The sequence below is a fragment of the Oryctolagus cuniculus genome, chromosome 12, assembly GCF_051225735.1.
Source record: "Oryctolagus cuniculus isolate XC-2025 breed Fujian yellow rabbit chromosome 12, ASM5122573v1, whole genome shotgun sequence".
Lineage (NCBI taxonomy): Eukaryota > Metazoa > Chordata > Mammalia > Lagomorpha > Leporidae > Oryctolagus > Oryctolagus cuniculus.
In genome coordinates, this window is record NC_142878.1 from 28,319,234 (window position 1) to 28,339,480 (window position 20,247).

Here is a 20,247-nt window from a genome sequence, read left to right on the forward strand (position 1 = left end):
AAGAGGGGAAGAAAATGACCCTAATGGAGACTGAAACACTCTTCTCCCTCGATTTCCACTTAACTATGACTAGCTTTATAAGGAGAGCAGATGTCTCTGGGACTGACGAGGGAGCAGCGGCCGAGTCGGAGGGCATTTGGGATTGAGGTAAGGGACTGTTGGTTTATAAGGGTTCTTCCATGAGTTTGTGGAAAAATGGAATCAAAGGTAAGTTTATTTTGGTCAAAAGAGTAATAAGTTTGTGCATTTTTGCATAATATGCACTTTCAGGAATGTTTTGGAAGATACCCCGTGATTTCTTAAAACTGAGAGACACTGGTGGAGGCTGTGGAGGAGAAAACTGACAATCTCCCAAATATATTCAACAACTCAGGTATGCGGAGTGAAGATTGGACAGTGATAAGATTAGAGATAGAGAACTGGCTAGAGAGATGATAAGCTTACACAATTTCATGAAGATTACAGTTTTTATTCATGTGACCGAATACTATTAGTAACTTACTTTAAGGCATTGAAAATAAATATGAAGGAATAGAGTCTAGAAATGTCAAATATGAATCTATGGATGTGTATCTACGGGGGTGGAGCCAAAGGGCAGCTGAGTAAGATGCTCTGCTGATCACCTGCCCACAGAAACCCCAGTTTGAAGAAGCTATCCATGCACCAAGCCGCCTTCAGACTCTCTGAGGAAGCCAGGTGAGAGACCACAGTGCCTGCTTTTAGAATAATTTTTTCAATTACCATTTGTATTTAATCAAAAGTCACTGAGCAATTTTGATAGTTGGCAACCACAGTTACCCTATTTAAGAACTGAATGTATAAACTTTTGTAATCGTGCTCTTTGCTATGTGACTGAGAGGAGTAGGCTTTAGTTCAAGACTCAGAACAGCATTGTTAAGTAGTCGTTTCTTTTTCTTTTTTTTCTTTTTTTTTTTTTTTTTTTGACAGGCAGAGTGGACAGTGAGAGAGAGAGACAGAGAGAAAGGTCTTCTTTTGCCGTTGGTTCACCCTCTAATGGCCGCCGCGGCCAGTGCGCTGCGGCCAGCGCACCATGCTGATCCAAAGGCAGGAGCCAGGTACTTCCCCTGGTCTCCCATGGGGTGCAGGGCCCAAGCACTTGGGCCATCCTCCACTGCCTTCCCGGGCCACAGCAGAGAGCTGGCCTGGAAGAGGAGCAACCAGGACAGAATCCAGCGCCCCGACTGGGACTAGAGCCCAGGATGCCGGTGCCGCAAGGCGGAGGATTAGCCTATTGAGCCATGATGCCGGCCGTAAGTAGTCTTTTAATGCAGCAAATAATCTTCTGAAGCTTAGTGAAATCTTTTGTGTATGTGTGGTTTAGGGTCATCAAATGATAAACTTGATTGAAGTTTGATATAGTTATTGTGCTTAGAAAGAAATCACTCCAGGTTGAATAAAGACCAATTATGCAAGTGACCATATTGTAACCTGTTAGTGGAAAATGAGGGAGCTGAGTCAGGGCTTACGCTTACCCAGCTGTTAACAACTGTTGCTTACTAGTTACACGATCTGGGGCAAGACGCTTAATTCTGATGGTGGTGAGTGAATCCGTGCAGGTAAATTCACCTGAAGACAAGAGGCTTAGAAACAGTGCAAGTGTGAGGCATATGTAGGATTTCAGATGTCAAGTTAGTGGTTAAACTGGGTCTAAATGAAGGTTTCATTTAATTATTATTCTAACAGAAATCTTTTATGGCAAAAATAAAACTGTACAAAATTATTCATACAGGGTGCTTGCCATACAACTCCCTTATTTCTGTGTGGCCCAGTCTTTATTTTATCTGAAAATTATTTATTTGGTACAGAGAGAATGAGTAGAAGTGTATGTTTCCCTAGGTTGAGATCAAAGGAACTAAATTGGTTTTGACTTCCACGAGTTCAATATGACCTCAATTTTAATTTAAAATTAGAAGCACATAAGAAAATTGTTTACCACCTCTGTTAGCCTGGAGGCTTTTCTTTTGTTTCTTAATTGATTGGATATAAGAATAATGATTTATTTGCAGGTCCTAGAACCAACCCCTTTGCTCTATTTGTATCCTCATAATTTGGTAAAATATATAGATTTTTCTATCAAGTAGAAATGAAAGGACTTCTCAAAAGGAGCAAAGACTTTGCACCTTCTGAGACTGTAAATGTCTCCTTTAAAATTACTGTTTGTAATAATTGAATTAAAATTGATATCATTGGTAGACGTTAAATGGGAAATCGAGGGCTCAGAAAGGGTACATCAAGGCTGACATAAGTAAACCTGAGGATTTAGCGTGGATGGACACATTGCTGCCTGAGATGACCAAAAATCAGTTACTGCCTAGGGTTTGTGAATCAAACCAAAGAATTTGAAATGACGGGAGACTTCAGTATAGAGAGAGTATTGCCACGAGGATAATCTTTGAATGTTCTGCACTGATTGCTTAAGAGGCATACATCAGTGAAGTAACAATTACTTTCTGGTTATCATCTATCACAAACTCACCTTGGGGTCTTAGAGGCAATTTTGAAAATTTTCCAAAAACCTGTATTGTTTCAAATATAAAGTGATAGTAATAATAGTGGTTTTCCATAACACAGAATGGTAATTGCAGTTAAATGAAGCATTTTAAATAACTGGGAGAACATTTGAAAGAAAAAGAAGTGGTATGCAAATAACTGGATCACTTTGACAGTTCATAGAGAGCAAGGGTTCTCAGTAATACCTCATAGTATGAGTGACTTAAAACTAAAAAAAAAAAAAATGCAGTAACGTCATTAGTGCCTTGCAAACTCTGTTTTTGTGGAATCTTAAAGTGGAAGCACCCTCACCACCATCACTTCATTTTGTTCCTTAGACTTTATGGTCTGTAGCTCAGGGCCACACCTTGGCTGTTAGCCATATTTCTAATTCTTTTTGGCTTCAGTGCAGCCATCTGGCACCAGGAGGTTGGCTGGCACAAGCCACCTATCTGCTTGCCGCTCATGGTCTGAGTGGCCCTGTAGAACATCGTCCAGCTCCCAAGAACTCTGCCACTCCAACACCATGCTCTCCAGTAAGACAGCAACAGTGCTGTGAAAACTGATTCCCCAGGCAGCTGCTTAGCTGCCTAGTTTGAAAATTGCTTCAACAGACCTCACCGAAGTTTCCAGACAGCAGCTTTATCCTGCAGTCTCCTCCCCCTCTCCTTTCCCTGGCAACAGATGGCTTTACCTGTTTTCACAGGGAGATAATTGTAATCAGACGTTGTCTCTGCTGGCCCACATTGCTCCTCTTGATCTGTCTGCTGCCCTATTCCTAAACCGCAACCTGAAGATGTTTTCCCTGATCTCTTCGCATTTCCAGTCCTTGTACTTCTCCACATCAGAGGACACATAGCTTTCTCATTGCTGCTTTACTTGTCATTATTTCTGTGTGCCAGCAAAGGCAGAATTGCATCAGTGGCAGTTGTTTCCTTAATGCTTATCACTTTCTGACTCAGTTACATGTCCAGTAAATTTTTTTTTGACAGGCAGAGTTAGTGAGGTAAACAGAGAGACAGAAAGGTCTTCCTTCCATTGGTTCACCCCCCCAAATGGCCGCTACGGCGGGTGCGCTGCAGCTGGCGCACCACGCCGATCGGTAGCCAGGAGCTAGCTGCTTCCTCTTGTCTCCCATGCGGGTGCAGGACCCAAGCACTTGGGCCATCCTCCACTGCCCTCCTGGGCCACAGCAGAGAGATGGACTGGAAGAGGAGCAACTGGGACAGAATCCGGCCCCAACCGGGACTAGAACCTGGGGTGCCGGCACCGCAGGCGGAAGATTAGTCTAGTGAGCTGTGGTGCCGGCCCATCCAGTAAATTTTTACTGAATAAAAACAGATGATGTCGTCCATTCTCCTTTCTCACCTTCTGCCCATTTTTAATCTTTCGAATGTGGCTGTCTTCAGGTTACCTTGTTACTTGTTTTCTTTGACTTGATGTAATACATATTAAGCAGTGTCACTCTTCTAAGCATATCAAGAATGACTATTTAAAAAGCAAGTAATGCAACAATATTTGTTGGCCATGGTTCAGCTGCGACTCTGTCCTAGGGCCTCTTCACATTGGTAAGTAAGCAGAAAGAGCAGACTTGGTTTGAAACATGTCTTAGTCCGTCCTTTTGTGAGGAATGCCAACACTTAGGTTGTAGCAAGACATGTGTTGATTCTTAAGGAATATATCATTTCTGCTCTCAATTTATTGACTAAAGCAAGTCACGTGTCCAGTCCTGATGACTATATTTTGATATGTATCAATAGATAATATTTGATTTGGTACTTTGGTGCTTAGAAAATTACAGGAAAACATGCAAGAATTTATTACAGAGTAGGCAGGATTTCTCATGAATTTTTGGGTAAGGAGAAAAGTACAAAAAAAAGTAATTTCTAGCAAATTGGTCTTAAATGTATTTAATAAGCAGTTGAGGGATTTGAAAGGACTTGAGACTGAGTGAAAGGATAATGAAATTATTATAAGCAAGAATGTGAGTGGTAATGGAAATAGGATGAAGATTTAATGAGTGGGGGCAATCCTGCCAAATGTACGTATTCCCACATAAACATCATTGCGCTTAGCAAGTAGAAGGAGGGTGACAAATTTCAGAGGGCCTGTTCCATTGTAGCAATCTTCACATACGTGTTGCACTGTGATATGCTAGAGGTAAGTGACTAATCCAGTTGTCAGGGCTGGGGATGCTCAGTAATGACAATCGTAAGTGGACTTCAGGTGACCCATAGAAGATAGTTTGCCTGATGGTTTATGCATCCCTGATTAGACTGATGGTGTTCCTCAACCAGTCTGACCAGTCGCAGTGAACATAACGTTCAGTCTTGTACCCTGGGAAATGCTCAGGTTTGCTTTCCAGAAGACTGGAAGACACTGCCACTAATTGTTCCATGCGTCTCTGAAAGCTTTGTCCTGCCTTTTGGCCATAACACAGCAACCAGATTCTTATTTAACTGTTTAACATTGTGATGTCATGCTTTTACTAGTATAATTTGAGAATAAAAATATACTGATTTTTGAGGTATAGTTTATAGCATGATTAGGCAGGAAGCAGTGATGTTCTCATGTTCTTATTTGAAGAAGAAAATGATTTCATAGGCATGCCCAGTATACCTGTGATTTAATGAGGTGCATTTTCGTTAATTGGATCTTGTTATAAGAATTTAGAGTTCAAATTGAAGTGTTTAAAAATTGATGTGAAATCCATAATGCTTATCTTTGGATATGGACATATACTCTGTGCAGACACAGTATGATATATTGGTAGAAAATATTTAATGTTAGAACTGAGACACATTGATGTAATAGAAGAATCATTGTCATTCTGCAAAGATTCCCCCTGAGTTTCCTAATGACACCTTTATATATTGGTAACATGACGTTATTGTCCACTACATGTATATAATTTCTTCCTTACGTCCCAGAATAGGGAACAGCATCTTCACTGATAGTTACGCCTCTAATGAAAAAGACTGAGTTACTGATTCTCTTGAGTAACAAATGATGATGACTGTCTTAATAAAACATTATATTGCTAGGCCGGCACCGCGGCTCGCTTGGCTAATCCTCCGCCTGCAGTGCCGGCACCCCAGGTTCTAGTCCCAGTTGGGGCGCCAGATTCTGTCCCAGTTGCTCCTCTTCCAGCCCAGCTCTCTGCTGTGGCCCGGGAGTGCAGTGGAGGATGGCCCAAGTGCTTGGGCCCTGCACCTGCCTGGGAGACCAGGAGGAAGCACCTAGCTCCTGATTTAACTATTGCTAAAACTTGGCATCTATTGTGTATGTTGGTTTTCCTGATGTGTATACTGTTAGATCTACATTATTATCATTAAGTCTCCAACTCCAGATTTCATAAATATCAGCCTTAAGCCAAGAATTCTGTATACCTCTAGCCCGCATCTTCTGTGACTGTTAGGGCCTTTTTTTGTGGCTGAGATGTGATGGGAGCTTTGGGCTGTTGGAAATGAAGTGGGTGGCTGTGTGCTGTGATGAAGACAGCAACAGATCAATCTGTGGGTCCATCAGGCTCCACTGTGGAGAGTGGAGCAGCTGTGCCTCGCCAGTAATAAGTTAAATTGCAATCACATTTAGGATCAGTGTTAAAAACCTGTTCAGACATCGCCCGAGTGGTGAGCAGTGTGCAGTCGGATGACTGACTTTGTTGAAGCAGAGAAAACAAACCCCACAGACTTTTTAATGATCAGTACCAGGCTTGAAAAAGGAATGTAGTCCCTTTTGGCTTGACAGATGGGGACGGCAAAAATCTCATGTGCCTGCTAGTAGCACTGTGTTGAGTTTTGCAGGCTCAGTCATTCAGAAATCTCATCTCTGCTATCCAAAATTTGGGCAGCATTTTGTTTTGTCTGTTACTTACCTACATCTGCATTCTGATGCGATACACAACCCCTGATGTATGGCTACCTCTACCTTCCTTTGGTGTGTGGATTGAGAGCCTTTGGTTTCCCTGTAATATTGTTAGTATTTTACTGTCTCTACTGTTGAGGAACATTTTTTTTTCCTTGATGCTATTTGTTAAACTTGTGATTTAGTGTAGGGTTAATCTTAAGCGTATAAATTAAACTGAAAGTAAGTCATTGTAAAAATTGAGGGAATCTGGCCGGTGCCTTGGCTAATCCTCTGCCTGCGGCACCGGTACTCTGGGTTCTAGTCCCGGTTGTTCCTCTTCCAGTCCAGCTCTGTGCTGTGGCCTGGGAAGGCACTTGGGCCCTGCACCCGCATGGGAGACCAGGAGGAAGCACGTGGCTCCTGGCTTTGGATTGGTGCAGCACATCAGCCGTAGTGGCCATTTTGGGGGTGAGCCAATGGAAGGAAGACCTTTCTGTCTCTCTCTCTCTAACTCTGCCTGTCCAAAAAAAAAAAAAATTGGGGGGAATCAGAGTATGGACATGAGGGAGGTTAGGGTGGGGAAAATCACTTCCTAAATCTGTATATAGTAAATACATTTAATTTGTATATGTTAAATTTATAAAAAGAAAAAAGGGTGGATACTCATCAAATACATTTGTCAGCTAATCCTCTGTTTACATTATTTCTCATAGTGATATTGATGCAGCTTATAAACTATGACAATTTTGTTATACAGTGTCTACTTAGTATCTAACACGGTCCTACAGTTTTTACATGCATTGATTCTTGTCCTATCAACAGATGTGTGGAGATAGTTCTATATAGAAAAAAATTGAGATGCTAATATATACATGTATGAAAAGCAGTATAGTATTTACTGTAAGGATACTGCAGTGTTTTTGTTCTTCTCACTGAGGACATGAGAGCCCCTGTCTGGACCACGTCTGGCACCATTCTTTCAGTGTGCTTCAGACAGGTGGCTCTTCTCTGAGTGCTATCAATAGAAAGTTTGGAAATCTTCAAAGCCCACTAAGATTAAGTCCTGGAATTTGAGCTCAAGTCTGGTTGAATCCAAACTCTGTTACTTTGCTTCATCATGCTTAACTTTTTCTCAGCCTAATTTGGATCTTATTCTGAATATAAGGATGTTTTAGATTTTGTGACTTAAAAGTGGTAGAATAGCAGTTGGAGCAAAGCAAATAAGAGAAGAAACCTGGTAGAAGAAATAGCATATTGCATCAGGCATTCAGAAAGACTACAAAATTGAACAAGATAGAGTGCCCGCTTGTAACAGATCTGGAGCATATATTGAGCAAGAAGGGTAGGAATGGTGAGTTTTAGAGTCTTGAGAAAGCATAGGTCACATGGGTGACATTATAATTGGCATCCACGTAGTCATGGATGAATGGGTGGGTTTTTGATAGTGAGGGGTCTAGAAATGGACACTTGGCAAAGAACCAGGGCAACATACATAAAAGTACAGTGCCGGGAATGCCCACTAACTTTTGTAGAATTCATTTATCTTTCATGTTGAATTTTTTTGTCTGTGGAGGCCACAAAAATGGATTCCCATTATTTTGTGGATGTTGTAATGAGATTTAAGAAGTATTTTGATAGAATTCATTAGTGGAGCACTCTGATATGAAGAAACTTCCCCAAACTAGTATGGTGTGTGTGTGTGTGTGACTACATTTTGAAAATAGACAGTTATAGTCTGTGTCAGCATTGTTCTGATTTTTGCCATCTTTACTCCCATTACAGACTAGTAGAGTTTAGCAAAGAAGCAGAAAGGCTAATGAATCATACACTGAATTTAGAATCCCAGATTCAAGTATATTAAATGTTATACAATGAGTGTCCTTCTGGGCTAACTGCTGGAATTTGGATATAAATCCTAAACTGATCCACTTATTTGTATATACTGAATTATAAAATTACTCATCTCCTTACTGTCATTTTTCTTCTTCAGTCTGTCTCTCCCTATAAATGTTTAGTATTTGGTGCACAGATATTATATGAAAACATAATACGTATCTGGTGAAAGAATCAAAGTGAGTTACTTTGTACCAAGCAAGCAGGTAACTTCCACATTTTTTCCAAATCACCCATAAAGAAATTGAGAGTTAACAAAGAAATAAATACATATGAGATTTAAGAGCTGTCCAAGCTGATAGTCTTAGTACAGAAACTCATTTCTTAAGACTTGCGTAATAGCAGCTTGTAAGCTCACCGATGTTCATTTAGATAAAACTCATAAGACTTATCTTAGAAATGGTTTATTCACCAGTTAAGTAGTTATATCCATTCTTCACTAGATAGCCTGCTGGGTCATTTGGAGGCATGAGTTGAATCTATTGAAGTCTTTTCTTTAGGTTCTCCCAACAGTGATGCTGTGGAATTGGTGCTGCCCAGTAGAACTTACTTGGATGATAGATGTGCTGTGTATTTTTGCTGTCCAATAGGGAGGTGGATAAAAACATTGTTTTTGAGTGCTTGAAATGAGGCTAGTAAGAATCAGGAATTGAAAATTTAATTTACTTGATTTTAATTTAAATTGGAATCATCACATGTGATTTGTGACTTCCTAGTGGACAGTGTACTTGTAAAAGATAGGTCATATTTTCAAGACTTTTGTTTGGAATAAATACTTCTTGTTTTCATAAGATGTATATAAACCTGCACAAATATGAAAAATGTTAATAGTCCATGCTCTAAAAAATACTGTATTTTATGCTGTAGTTAAAATTTTTATGCTGTAGTTGTAATTATTAAAATTTGGTAGGATTTCAGTTATTATATTTGTGTGACAACCTCTAAAGTAACAGAAGTTGCCACTTGGCCCATTATATTGTGCTTGAGGCAGAACAGTAACTAGCAGCAGCAGCCTGGAGAAGAGTATATGGAAACCCAGATGTGCCTCAAGAAAAAGGCTTCTGAGTTAAAGTGTCTGCCTCAAAATATACAGGCAGGTGAGTAAAGAGGAGGCAGAATTTAATAGTGACATAAAACTTAGGTCTTTTATAATCATATTAGCCCAGTACCCAGAATGATAATAGATCATCTATTATCTCATAAATTATATGAATAATAGAAATGCATAAACTGACTCCACTAAAATAAAGCCTCTAATTGGCTAATTCAGAGCTAACTGCCAGGAACAAGATAGTTGGCATTTTAGCAGCCTATCGGAGGAGGAGCAGACAATGTATAGCCATTGACCTTGATGGTTCTGTCACATCTGACAGTAAAGCTGCTTTACTCAGGTTGAAGTATATATTTGTCACAGCATTGAGATGCATCATGCTTATTGACCTTCCATGCTAAGGTTTTGGTGGTCCTGATCATTCTTCCCATTGCCTCTGACTCCCACTGATCCCTGACCCAGAGACTGGAAAGAGGAACAAGGTCTGCTCTTACAGGTCTTTCCAGCCCTATGTATGGACTCTGCTTAAAGAACTCTGGGTAAGATCGTGTCAGTGCTGACTGGACAGAGTCAGTCCATTTCCATTACGAAATGAGAATCAGGAATCTGGTTGCTTGCAGATAATAGCCATATCTTTACAATTGCAGCTTTATTAGCAGTAAAAATGGGGTTCTAGTCTTGGTTCTCAGTTTGCCACTCAGATGGGAAATGAGGTTATTGTTAAACTCCTTTGAAATCTACTAGTTCCCACCTAACCTAGTGAGAAACAAGATGGATTCTTCCAGACTGTTCATTAGACTCTTCTGGGGTAGCTTTTTCAAAATACGTTTGCACTCTTTGCTTCTCTTGCCAAATGATCTTGTCCCACAACAGCCCTTGTAAATATCTCCTATTGAGAATTGGATTAGAAATTGGAAAGACTCATTGATGATTTTGCCTAGCATAGACTTAAATACCTTACATTCCATAACTACCCAAGGCTGCATTTTATGGTGTAGTAGATTATCTTGTGCTACAGTCATACACATAAGGATGATGTCTTTCTGTCCCTCAATACTTAATATAGCCTTTGATTGGAATAATTGAAATTGTCCTTAAAATGTTTATGAACTTGAAATGCTACACTCATTTTTAGTAAATGTACGTTATTATAACATAGTTATTTTGGTAGGAATTGAGTACCACAAAATCAAATGTAATTTTCAGTATTCTAAATGGTACCAATTTATATTAATCCAGCATCACTTGCTCAGAACATCAAGGCACCTGAATGTGCTCTTTTCAATGGCCACATATCTTTTCTTACAAAGGTCGTTTTTATTTATTTGAAAGACAGTGACTGGGAGAGGGAGAGACAGAGCGTTCATCTGCTTGTTCACTCCCCAACTGGCGGCAATGCCTAGCACTTGGCCACTCAAAAGCCAGGATCTCCCTTTGGGTCTCCCCGTTGTTGTCAGGGGCCACAATGCTTGGGCCATAATTTGCTGCCATCCCAGGAGCAGGAACTTGTGCTCTGATATGGGATGCTGGTGTCCTAAGCGGTGGCTTAACCCACTGTGCCACAATGCCAGATGACTGTGTATGTATGAGAAAGAATCTAAAGATAAAGAAGAATGATACCACCCAAGGAGGATGGATGATGCTTATCACTTGTTTTAACTTAATTATTCTTCCCAACCAAAATTATTAACTAGCACCTAATCATTGTGGAATCTCCTTCGTCATGACTATCTTTAATAAACATGAAGCTAAACCTTTAGAACACTCACTGTGTACCAAATCTGGGGATACATCCTTCACAGATACAATCTTTTAAAATACAAACCTCACTTGAAGTGCATACTGTTGTTGGCACAACACTGCAAAAAAAGACAGAACAAAGATACAGAGGGTCCATATCATTGCCAACCCTTTGAGCCATGCACTGAGCATCTTTGATGTGGAATATGCGATACATGAGCAAATTGCTATGCTTCCTAAATTCCTTTTCTTTATTTAAGTAAAATAGGAATTGGTAGAAGCTTTTACTGATCAGGTGGCATTTAAGATCCTTGTCCTACTGGAGTGTTCTAAGTCAGGAAGATGATTTTTTTTAACCTTTTACTATTTCTAAAGATCACTCAATGGTGAAGTCTTCTAATATGCATTCATGAAAGAATACTGTATTAGAATTAACTTAAAATTACTCTGAAAGCACAGTGTATATGAAAATAAATGAATAATAGGCACTTTAAGGTCCACTGAAAATATTAAACAAGTAGGTATAGATTTTACATTTCTTTTTCACTCGAATTTATCTTAATTCATTTTCCACAAAGTTTTTGCAGTCCCCTCACACTGGCTTGTATTTGCTGTTAACTTTCTGTTTGATAAACCAGAGTGGAATCCATCTTTGGGTAAACAATGATTTAAATGATAAATAACAGCTCTCTATGCAGATTTAACTTTTTATATGGAAGATGTTTTCTATTAAATCTAAATGAAGTAAATAAACTTCCATATCTCACCAATTTTTCTGTCAGTTCCTCCAATAGAATTTGTATTTAGCACAACTCAAAAATGGCAAAAATATTTTAAATATAGTAATGTTATTGAAAGAAATTGAAATATTTCTTAAAAAGCTTAAGTATTAGTGCTTTCTCATGTAAGTTTCTCGTATGTGAAAAACTAATGAAATCTTGTGCAAGTGAGGAAAATTGTTATTTTGAAGAATAAATCTTGATGTGACAGAGGGGTTTTATTCACAAAGCAAATCAGGAAAATTACATGTGAGTGTGTTAAAGGATAGTATGTAATTCTATAGGTAGACTGGGTTGAGTGCTGCTAGACCTTCTGATACAGCAACAAATCCCTTGTTCATAATAAAGAACATTGTAGCAAGTCAGGATTTGTTTTTGAGGTCTGTGTGTGTGTGTGCATATGCATGCGTACATGTGTCTGTGTATACATGTGTAATGAATGATGTTTGTGGAGTGTGAATTCAGTACTTGTTTAACAGAATGTGAATTCTGTCTTCCAGTGAGTACCTAAAATTACACCATGCAGCTTGATTTGTTTCTTTGCTTTCAGACTCTGTTAATAGATGAAGATGGAAAAGTAAATGCTTTAGACCATTTACCATCTAACAAAAAACAGAGACTGTAGAATCAGAAATTTGGCGTGATTCTTGGACTTGCTGGTTGAGTGGGCACTAGGAGAGTTATTTGTACTCCTGAAGTCCTCAGTTAACTTTTAAGGAAAATAGGTAGTTACTTCAGAGCTGGTGTAAAAAACTGTTAAGAAATCTCTAGCAATCAGAACAGTAGCTGGTGTATGGAAGGTGCACAAAGCTCAAAATGAATGGCTGTCAGAGTCTACCCTGACTTCAGTTTCATTGCTAGGCAACAAGGAATAGAAAATACAGTTATCAGTAGGTCTTTAGGATGCTGAAGTATTGAGTCTGGGATGTGACAGCTTAGATCCACAGAAAAATTGGGTCTACTTTTAAATACGATCAAGTTGGTTTAGAATTCTGGAGGATATTTACCTGATAAGTCATCACTCAGCTCCATATTTTAAGCTACTTGAGAATTTTCATTTGTATATTTTTACCAATGGAGATAGACTAGGATAAGGCACAGTTGTGGGCTATAACACCCGTGGAAATGCTGCTTTGGCACTTTATGTGGGGAGTGGGGTGGGGAGAAAAACTACAAATTGTATTTAGCACCAACAATAGCACATTAGTTGGAGGAGGTTAATACTTTTCAAATAGAAGTATACCTAAATAATTTAGAGCCTATGGTGAAAAAAAATTGTAAATCATGTTCAAGAAACTTAAAGACAATGCACTTTGAAATTCAAATAGTTTTAAATGCATTTGCCAGAAGTTAGGAGTAAGCATCTAGAAGATTAAGCAGCTTAATATAGTTAAATGCTGCTATTTTTTGTTGTTGAAGGTTCTGTATGATAAATACTTTAATTTTAAAGTGTGGTATAACAAGTAGAGTTACTTCACATTTGTGGTCTTTATGTGAGTGTATGTAGCTTCCTAAGATGCTTACACTAGTTCTATGCAGTTAGTCTTTATCCTGCACCTACTGAGTGTGACACTTCATGTAACCAAGTGACTTTTTTTTTAAAGATTTATTTATTGATTTAAAAGAGTTAGAGAGTGAGAGCAAGGGGAGGGGGCCTTCCATCTGCAGGTTCACTCCCCAGACAGCTCAATGGCCAAAGCTGTGCCCATCTGAAGCCAGGAGTTTCTTCTGGGTCTCCCACGTGTGTGCAGGGGCCCAAAGACGTGGGCCATCTTCTGCCTTCCCAGGCCATAGCAGAGAGCTGGATTGGAAGTGGAGCAGGTGGAGCAGCCGGGACTTGAACCAGTGCCTATATGGGATGCTGGCACTGCAGGTGGCGGCTTTACCTGCTCTGCCACAGTGCTGGCCCCAAGACAGTGACATTTAATAAAAATGCAGAAGCTAGATGTGTGATGGGGAATACACACAGTGGGTAAACTGCTACCTGAAATGATTGAGTCCCCTGGATTTGAGGGAGTTTTGGCTCTGTTTCTGATCTACCTTCCTGCTCACACCTACCCTGGAGGTAGCAAGTGATAGCTGAAGTGGATGAGTCCCTCTCTGTCATTGATTGAGTTTTCTGGGTTTGGTCTGGAACAGCCCCAGTTGCTTGGAGCATTTGAGTAGTGAGCCACATGTGGATGATCTCTCTCTATACTGAAATAAATAAAAAACACTAAAGGACAACTATGTAAACATTCAGACATACATTGTGTTATTTCACTCTCGTATATTGTTTCACAGATGCTGTGTTTATCACGAATGGAAGATTTGTAGAAACCCTGCATCAAGCATGTCTGTTAATGCCATTTTCCCAATACTTCAGATGATTAATAGTATGTTTTATCCATAAATTATTTATAAATTAAAGCATACACATTTTTAGACATAACATGTTACACAAATATTATGGAATAGTGTAAACAAGACGAATATGTACCGGGAAACTACAAAGATTATGTGACTTGTTTTAGTATGATAAGTGCTGTATTATGGTGGTCTGGAAACAAACCAGCAATATCTCAGGGGACTCAACATATAAGATAGAATGTGATGTGTGCTATGATAAAATAGTGTTAGGGTATAAGTTAGGAGAACCATATTTCTTGGGTTAAATATTCATTTGGAAACTTGAAGTATTTTCAAATAAGAGACTGAGTGTGTTCCTTCTAAATATTATGCTCAGAATGCCCAAATCATGTTTTCTTTCTTACTTACCCTTACTAACTCTTTTTTTTGGATAGTTGCATGCTCTCTGTACCTCACTAAATATGTCCTTTCACTTGTAGGAAGTAGTAGACTATGGCACGTCTCTTATGGGGAAAGTGTAGCACCACAAAGATCAATCACTGTGCTGTTGATTCCCCCATGATGCGTTTCTTTCTTTTTTTTTTTTTTTTAATGGGATAGGCAGTGCTGTTGGCTGATACACTTCATGTGTATTTTCAGTACATCTCAGATAACTGTTTCTTCACTTGCGTTGTGGGGCACATGGGTTTCCAAGCACCTGAGATTTGAGACATTTCAAACTTAACATTGAAACCGAATGTTTGCTTTTTCCTCATTGGACTTGTACACTTAGTTCTCTTCTTAGTAGATGGCAGCTTGATTCTTGAAGTTGCTCATGGCAGAAACCTTGATTGCTTATTTTCCTCATCAGACCTATTTCCAGTTTGCGAGAGTCGCTGTATTTAAATCCAGAACCCATTTTCCCAGCTACCACCCTCATCAAAGTCTTATTTCATCACCTGAATCATACTCATTCCTAAACTAGTCTCCTGCTTCTGTCCTTGTGTCCCTCCAGTCTATTTTCAGTACATCAATTGGAGTGATTCTTTTAAAATTTTACGTTGGCTGACTTTTTCCTGCTTAGAACTTTTCAATGACTTCCTATCTCACCTGAGGGAACAGCCATAAATCCTCACAGTGGGTTTTTAAGTCTGACATGATGTGGCCTCTGTTCCTCTCTAAACTTGCCATTTCGATGACTGTTTCCTGGTGCTGTAGCCATCTGGATTTACTGCCGTTGTTCTCCATGTACGGATATGTATTTGCCCACATCACAGCTTTCACACCTTCCATTCATTTTGTTTGAAATACCCTTCCCTGATAGCATCATTGCTGAGTTATTCGAGGCTGAACATGATGATACTTCCTGACTGCTCTCTTTGAAAATGAAAGTCCGTCCACTCACACCAGTGTAGCATCCTATGTTTCAAAAAAGACACTTATTTCATTTAATTTGAAAGGAAGAGAAACGGATCTCTCTGCTGATTTGCTCTCCAAGTACAGCAATGGCCACGCAGCTGAGCTAGGCCAAAGCCAAGAGCTGGAAACTCAATCTGGGTTTCAAGGAGGGTGATGGGGACCCAGTTAGTTGGATAATCACTTAAAGCCTCCCACAGTGGTTATTACCAGGAGGCTGGGCTTGGAAGAAGAGCCAGGCACTCTAATGAAGGGTTGCAGGCATCTCAGATGGTGCCTTTACCACCATAGCAAATACCCAAACCCAAAGTAATAGTCAACTGTGCTTCCCACTTTGTTTATTTATCTGTGTCTGATAGATATTAGCCCTTAAAATAATTTTCTCTCCATTTCCCACTTATCTAAGCCCCATGAGAGCAAACAGTTTTTCTGTGTTCTGTTTACTGTGTATGATGCTTTACATTTTATCTCGAACATTGTGTGTTTTCAAATATTTTATGCAAGAAAGAATGGACTTGGGGACCAGCCTTGTGATGTAGCAGGTTAACCTGTCATTTGGAAAGGTGGCAGCCCACATGGAGTGAAACCCAATTGCTGTCCTTCCAATCCAGCATCCTTTTAATGCATCTGGGAAGGTAGTGAAAGATGGCGCAAGTGCTTGGGATCCTGCTACCCAGAGGGGAGACTTGGATGGGGTTCCTGGCTTCTACCTGGTCTAGACATGGCTGTTGTGACCATTTGGAGAGTAATCCAGCAGATGGCGGTTCCCTTTCTCTCTGCCTTTCAAATAAGTCTTTTTAGAAGGAAAATGTATGGATTTTGTAGGATATACACAGGAATGTGACTATATAACTTGCCTTTCTGCTCTCTTTAGAACATGTTATGCAATTGGTATGGTTTGTTTCTCACAGTTCTGTTCAGAAGAATGTGGAGGAGGTTTAGAAAAACTAGACCCCACCTTACTGGCAACTAGAAGTGCCTGTTGGCCATTCCTAAGCTGGGGTGTATGGACGGTGACACATTCTGTGCACCAGTCGGTGAGCTTTTCCCACCATGACCTGTAGTTAATGACAAATGTACATGAAAACATGTATTCTGTAGGATTTTCATAGACTCAGATCATTACCAGTGTTTTGTGGTTGTGGAATTGTAAAAGAAACTTGCAGTAATTTAGACAGTAGCATGTTAACAGCATTCAATTCTGTAAGTATATGAGAAAAAGAAATGTGGCAACTGATGCAACCCAAAGTCTTGGTGTGGTATTTGATAACACATTATAAACACAGTTTTCCCATGGGGGCATATGAGGCTATTTCTTACAAGCACAAAACCATTAACCTGTTTTAAGTAATTGAATAGGTATTGACTACTTATTTGAACATACTGAATTAAGTTGGCTTATTAACTAGTCTTCTCAAATACAAATCCTGTGTTCCCTCTGGCCTGCGTGATGAAGTCAGAAGCACTTAGTGTGGAAGCAAGGCCCTTCCTGCTTTGCCCATTGGTCTTCATGATCTTGCTAGGCTGTGGCTTTAAAAGGACCCCCTGCCCTCTTTGTTCTCCCCATTATGGTCCTTGAATTCTCTGTTATGGACCAAACCACTGCCACTGGTGTTTGCAGTGCCATAATATAATGAAAGGAAACATTTTCTCCTTAGACATGTTTGTCTTAGAATTAAACGCATCGATGATTGTCTTTCAATTTTTATCTTGTCTGGGCAGTGGTCTTGTTAATATATTGTAAATGAAATACCTTAAGGCTTTTTCCTCTTAGATGCAGTAAAAATGGAAAAAGGTGAAAAATAAGTGGATGAAGGTTAATAGGGTACCTGTAGTGTTTCACTACAAATGACACTGAAATGCCTGTCTACATATACAGGGACTCTGTTCTTTTTGCCTTTCTGATCGCGATCATAGGGGTGTAGAGAAGGTAAACAAATTCAGAAATGGAGTATATCTGGAGATATCAAACAGCTCATTTTCTACTGAAATATAGATTGTAATAGGAAATGTTAGTTTCCTTGGACATACATTTATGATAAAACATCTTAAGGGATAATATAACTCTCGCTATTCATTACCAAAGTAATCTTGAGCAAATAGTAACACAAACATCCTAAAATTTAATAGCTCCTACTCTTCCCATATCAATTAAAATTTATAATTCAAATACATTAGTGCATGCAGAGTTTTTTCCTGCTCAAGTATCATAGTGTTATAAGACATTTTTTACTATGATTAAACTGCTAATGAAATGCCAGATTTAAGTGGTTGGGAAAACTGAATTTTTTCTTCTCTTAAATTCTCTGTGGTTCATGGAGCGAGGATTTCAGTTTTGTACGAGATGCATGCCTTCTGACTCACAGCAGCTCTTTTTGTCCTACAACCCATTTCTTCCCAGTGGGAAACAAATCATATCATACATCTTTATAAATGTACTGTGCGCTGTGGGGAAGGGTGGTGCATTTTCAAAGTGGTGTGGGTGGATCTGCTGACACAAGGCAAACAGTACCTTTAGTATTTAGCCTCAGGTGTACGCATTTAGCTGGAGGCTGAGGTTCCTGGATTGCTATACACTGCCTGGTCTCAGTTACTTCTATTCATGGTGAGGGGCAGAAATGTCAAGCCCTGGTGAAGTGAGTAGTAAAATGCATTTTAATCATAAGAGAATACATATTTAGCTTTTGGATTAAATTATGTTCCCTTCAGTAGTTGCCATTTAAAAATTATTTCATTAACCCTATATCAAGGCCACCTTTTCTGAGTACTGGTTTTGATAGAAAAGGAAAGGGAGGAAACCCCAAATTGTGTTCTGTGGCAGGAAGATCCTACATGAGATCAAGTGTTGGAACTTTGCTAGGTGGTTGGCTCTATACTTCTTGGCTGTTTGATTAGTCAAGTGCATTTTAAAAAATGTGTGTATTCTAGTTGCTGAAGACAAAATAGTGAGCATGAGAAGGAAGGTCCTTGATTTCATAGTATGCATAATTTAATTGGGGAAAATAAGTCAACAGAGGAAGGTATAAGAATATCAGTTAATGATTTAGGCAATGCCCATATGTGAGACACTAACTTGGGAGGGGAGGTACCATTAGGGACAGCATGTAGAGATGGCCTTTGTGAAACAACACTATAAAAGAAGAGACGTGGCTGGTGGTCAGCAGAGCTGTTTGAGCTGGGTATGTTTAGGCCAGAACAGGGAAGGAGAAAGTTGAAGAAACTGAGGAGAGATGGAAAAGATGCTAGGTTGCTGTGGGCAGTACGTGTGAGATACATAGATATCGTATAATAAGTGAAAATAGATTTTGAGAACTTACTGTGAGAACCTACTGTAAATTCTTTTTTTATGTGTGTGAAGGGCATACTTGATTGCCATTTTGTGAGTTTTTCCCCAAGCTTCATTCAGAACACACAGTATAGTAATTTTTGGTAATTCTGAGAGTTGATTTCTTTCATTGTAACTTTTTTATTTGATGCAAGATTTTTTTTTTTTTTTGAAAAGCAGCATTACAAAGGGAGGATAGACAAAGCGAACTCCCATCCTCTGGCTTGCTTCCTAAATGGCTATGCTTGGCTGCTGAGCCAGACCAAAGCCAGAAGCCTGGGACAAAACCCAAGATCGCCCATGTGGGTGGCAGGGGACCATATCCCTGGGCTATGTTCTACAAAGGCAGGGTTACAGAGAGGGAGGGAGGGGAGAAGGAGGAGGAGTGGGGTAAGAATGAGCAATTGTCCATATACTGGTTCACACCCAAAATGACTGAAGACAGGATTCTGGAACTCCACCTGCATCCAAAACGCATGTAAGGGTCCAAGTACCTGGGGCACCTTCTGCTTTACCAGGGGCATTGTCAGGGAGCTGGATCAGAAGTGGAGCAGTAGGGACTGGAATTGATGCTCATGGCATGTAGCACTGCAAGTGGTGGCTGAGCCCACTGTGCTACTGCACTGGCCCCCACTGCGCCGATTTCACAGCTTCTCTGTAAGCCTGTGAGAATGTTGTGTGTTACCTGAGCTTTGTGCCCTTGAATATTTGTAATTTTTTTTTTCACATTTCTTACTTGAGAGACACAGGAAGTGGGAGAGAGAGTGTGGCTACATGTGCTTGCTGCCCACCCCACCCCCTTTGCCCATCACGCATTCATTCGCTCCCTAAATGGCAGAGTGGTCTGAACCAGTGTACTGGGCAGAATCCAGGAGCTGAGAACTGGACCAAGGTCTCGGCCATGGGTGGCAAGATCCCCAGAACTTGAAGCATCACCACCGCTCCCCTGTCTGCATTATTAGCAGGGAAGCTGGAGTTGGGGGACAGAGCCTAGTCTTAACTCACATACTCGTATGTGGGACATGGGCATCTTAACAGCCAGGCCTAGTGCTAGCTTCTGCTACTGACTGATTTGATATGATTTCCCCATTTTAGCAAGTCATGTTGTCCTTCTGTGTGTCTTCCAGGAAATAGGAAGGATATGGTTGTTATTGACTGTCCACTGCTTGACTTACCCATCCTTGAGGGACAACACATCTCCCCCACAGCTAGGACTTTGAGTTCAGCATCTTTCTAATTATATTAAAAACATATGGGTGTGTGCACACACAGGCGAACACTCATTGCCACTTCACTGTTTTGATTCTTATCTATAAATGGAGAAATGGATATTTTTCATTTTAATACTTTTTTTC

General features: G+C 39.9%; 1 protein-coding gene across 5 annotated transcripts in view; it reads left to right on the top strand.

The window, feature by feature from the left end:
- The window catches only part of MDGA2 (MAM domain containing glycosylphosphatidylinositol anchor 2), an 891,422-nt gene that overhangs the window by 49,533 nt on the left and 821,642 nt on the right, over window positions 1-20,247 (top strand). The window contains exons 1-4 of one of the 5 annotated variants that reach the window (XM_089309284.1): window positions 4-147; window positions 271-373; window positions 634-696; window positions 949-1,271. The exons of 1 other annotated variant lie outside the window; for it this stretch is intronic. In XM_089309284.1, the coding sequence (XP_089165410.1) occupies window positions 1,052-1,271 (220 nt within the window). In that variant the 5' untranslated portion in view covers window positions 4-147; window positions 271-373; window positions 634-696; window positions 949-1,051. Of the gene's footprint in view, window positions 1-3; window positions 148-270; window positions 374-633; window positions 697-948; window positions 1,272-20,247 lie in introns of those variants that run through there. 3 more of the 5 variants (XM_089309285.1, XM_089309287.1, XM_089309286.1) reach the window with 3 other exon arrangements.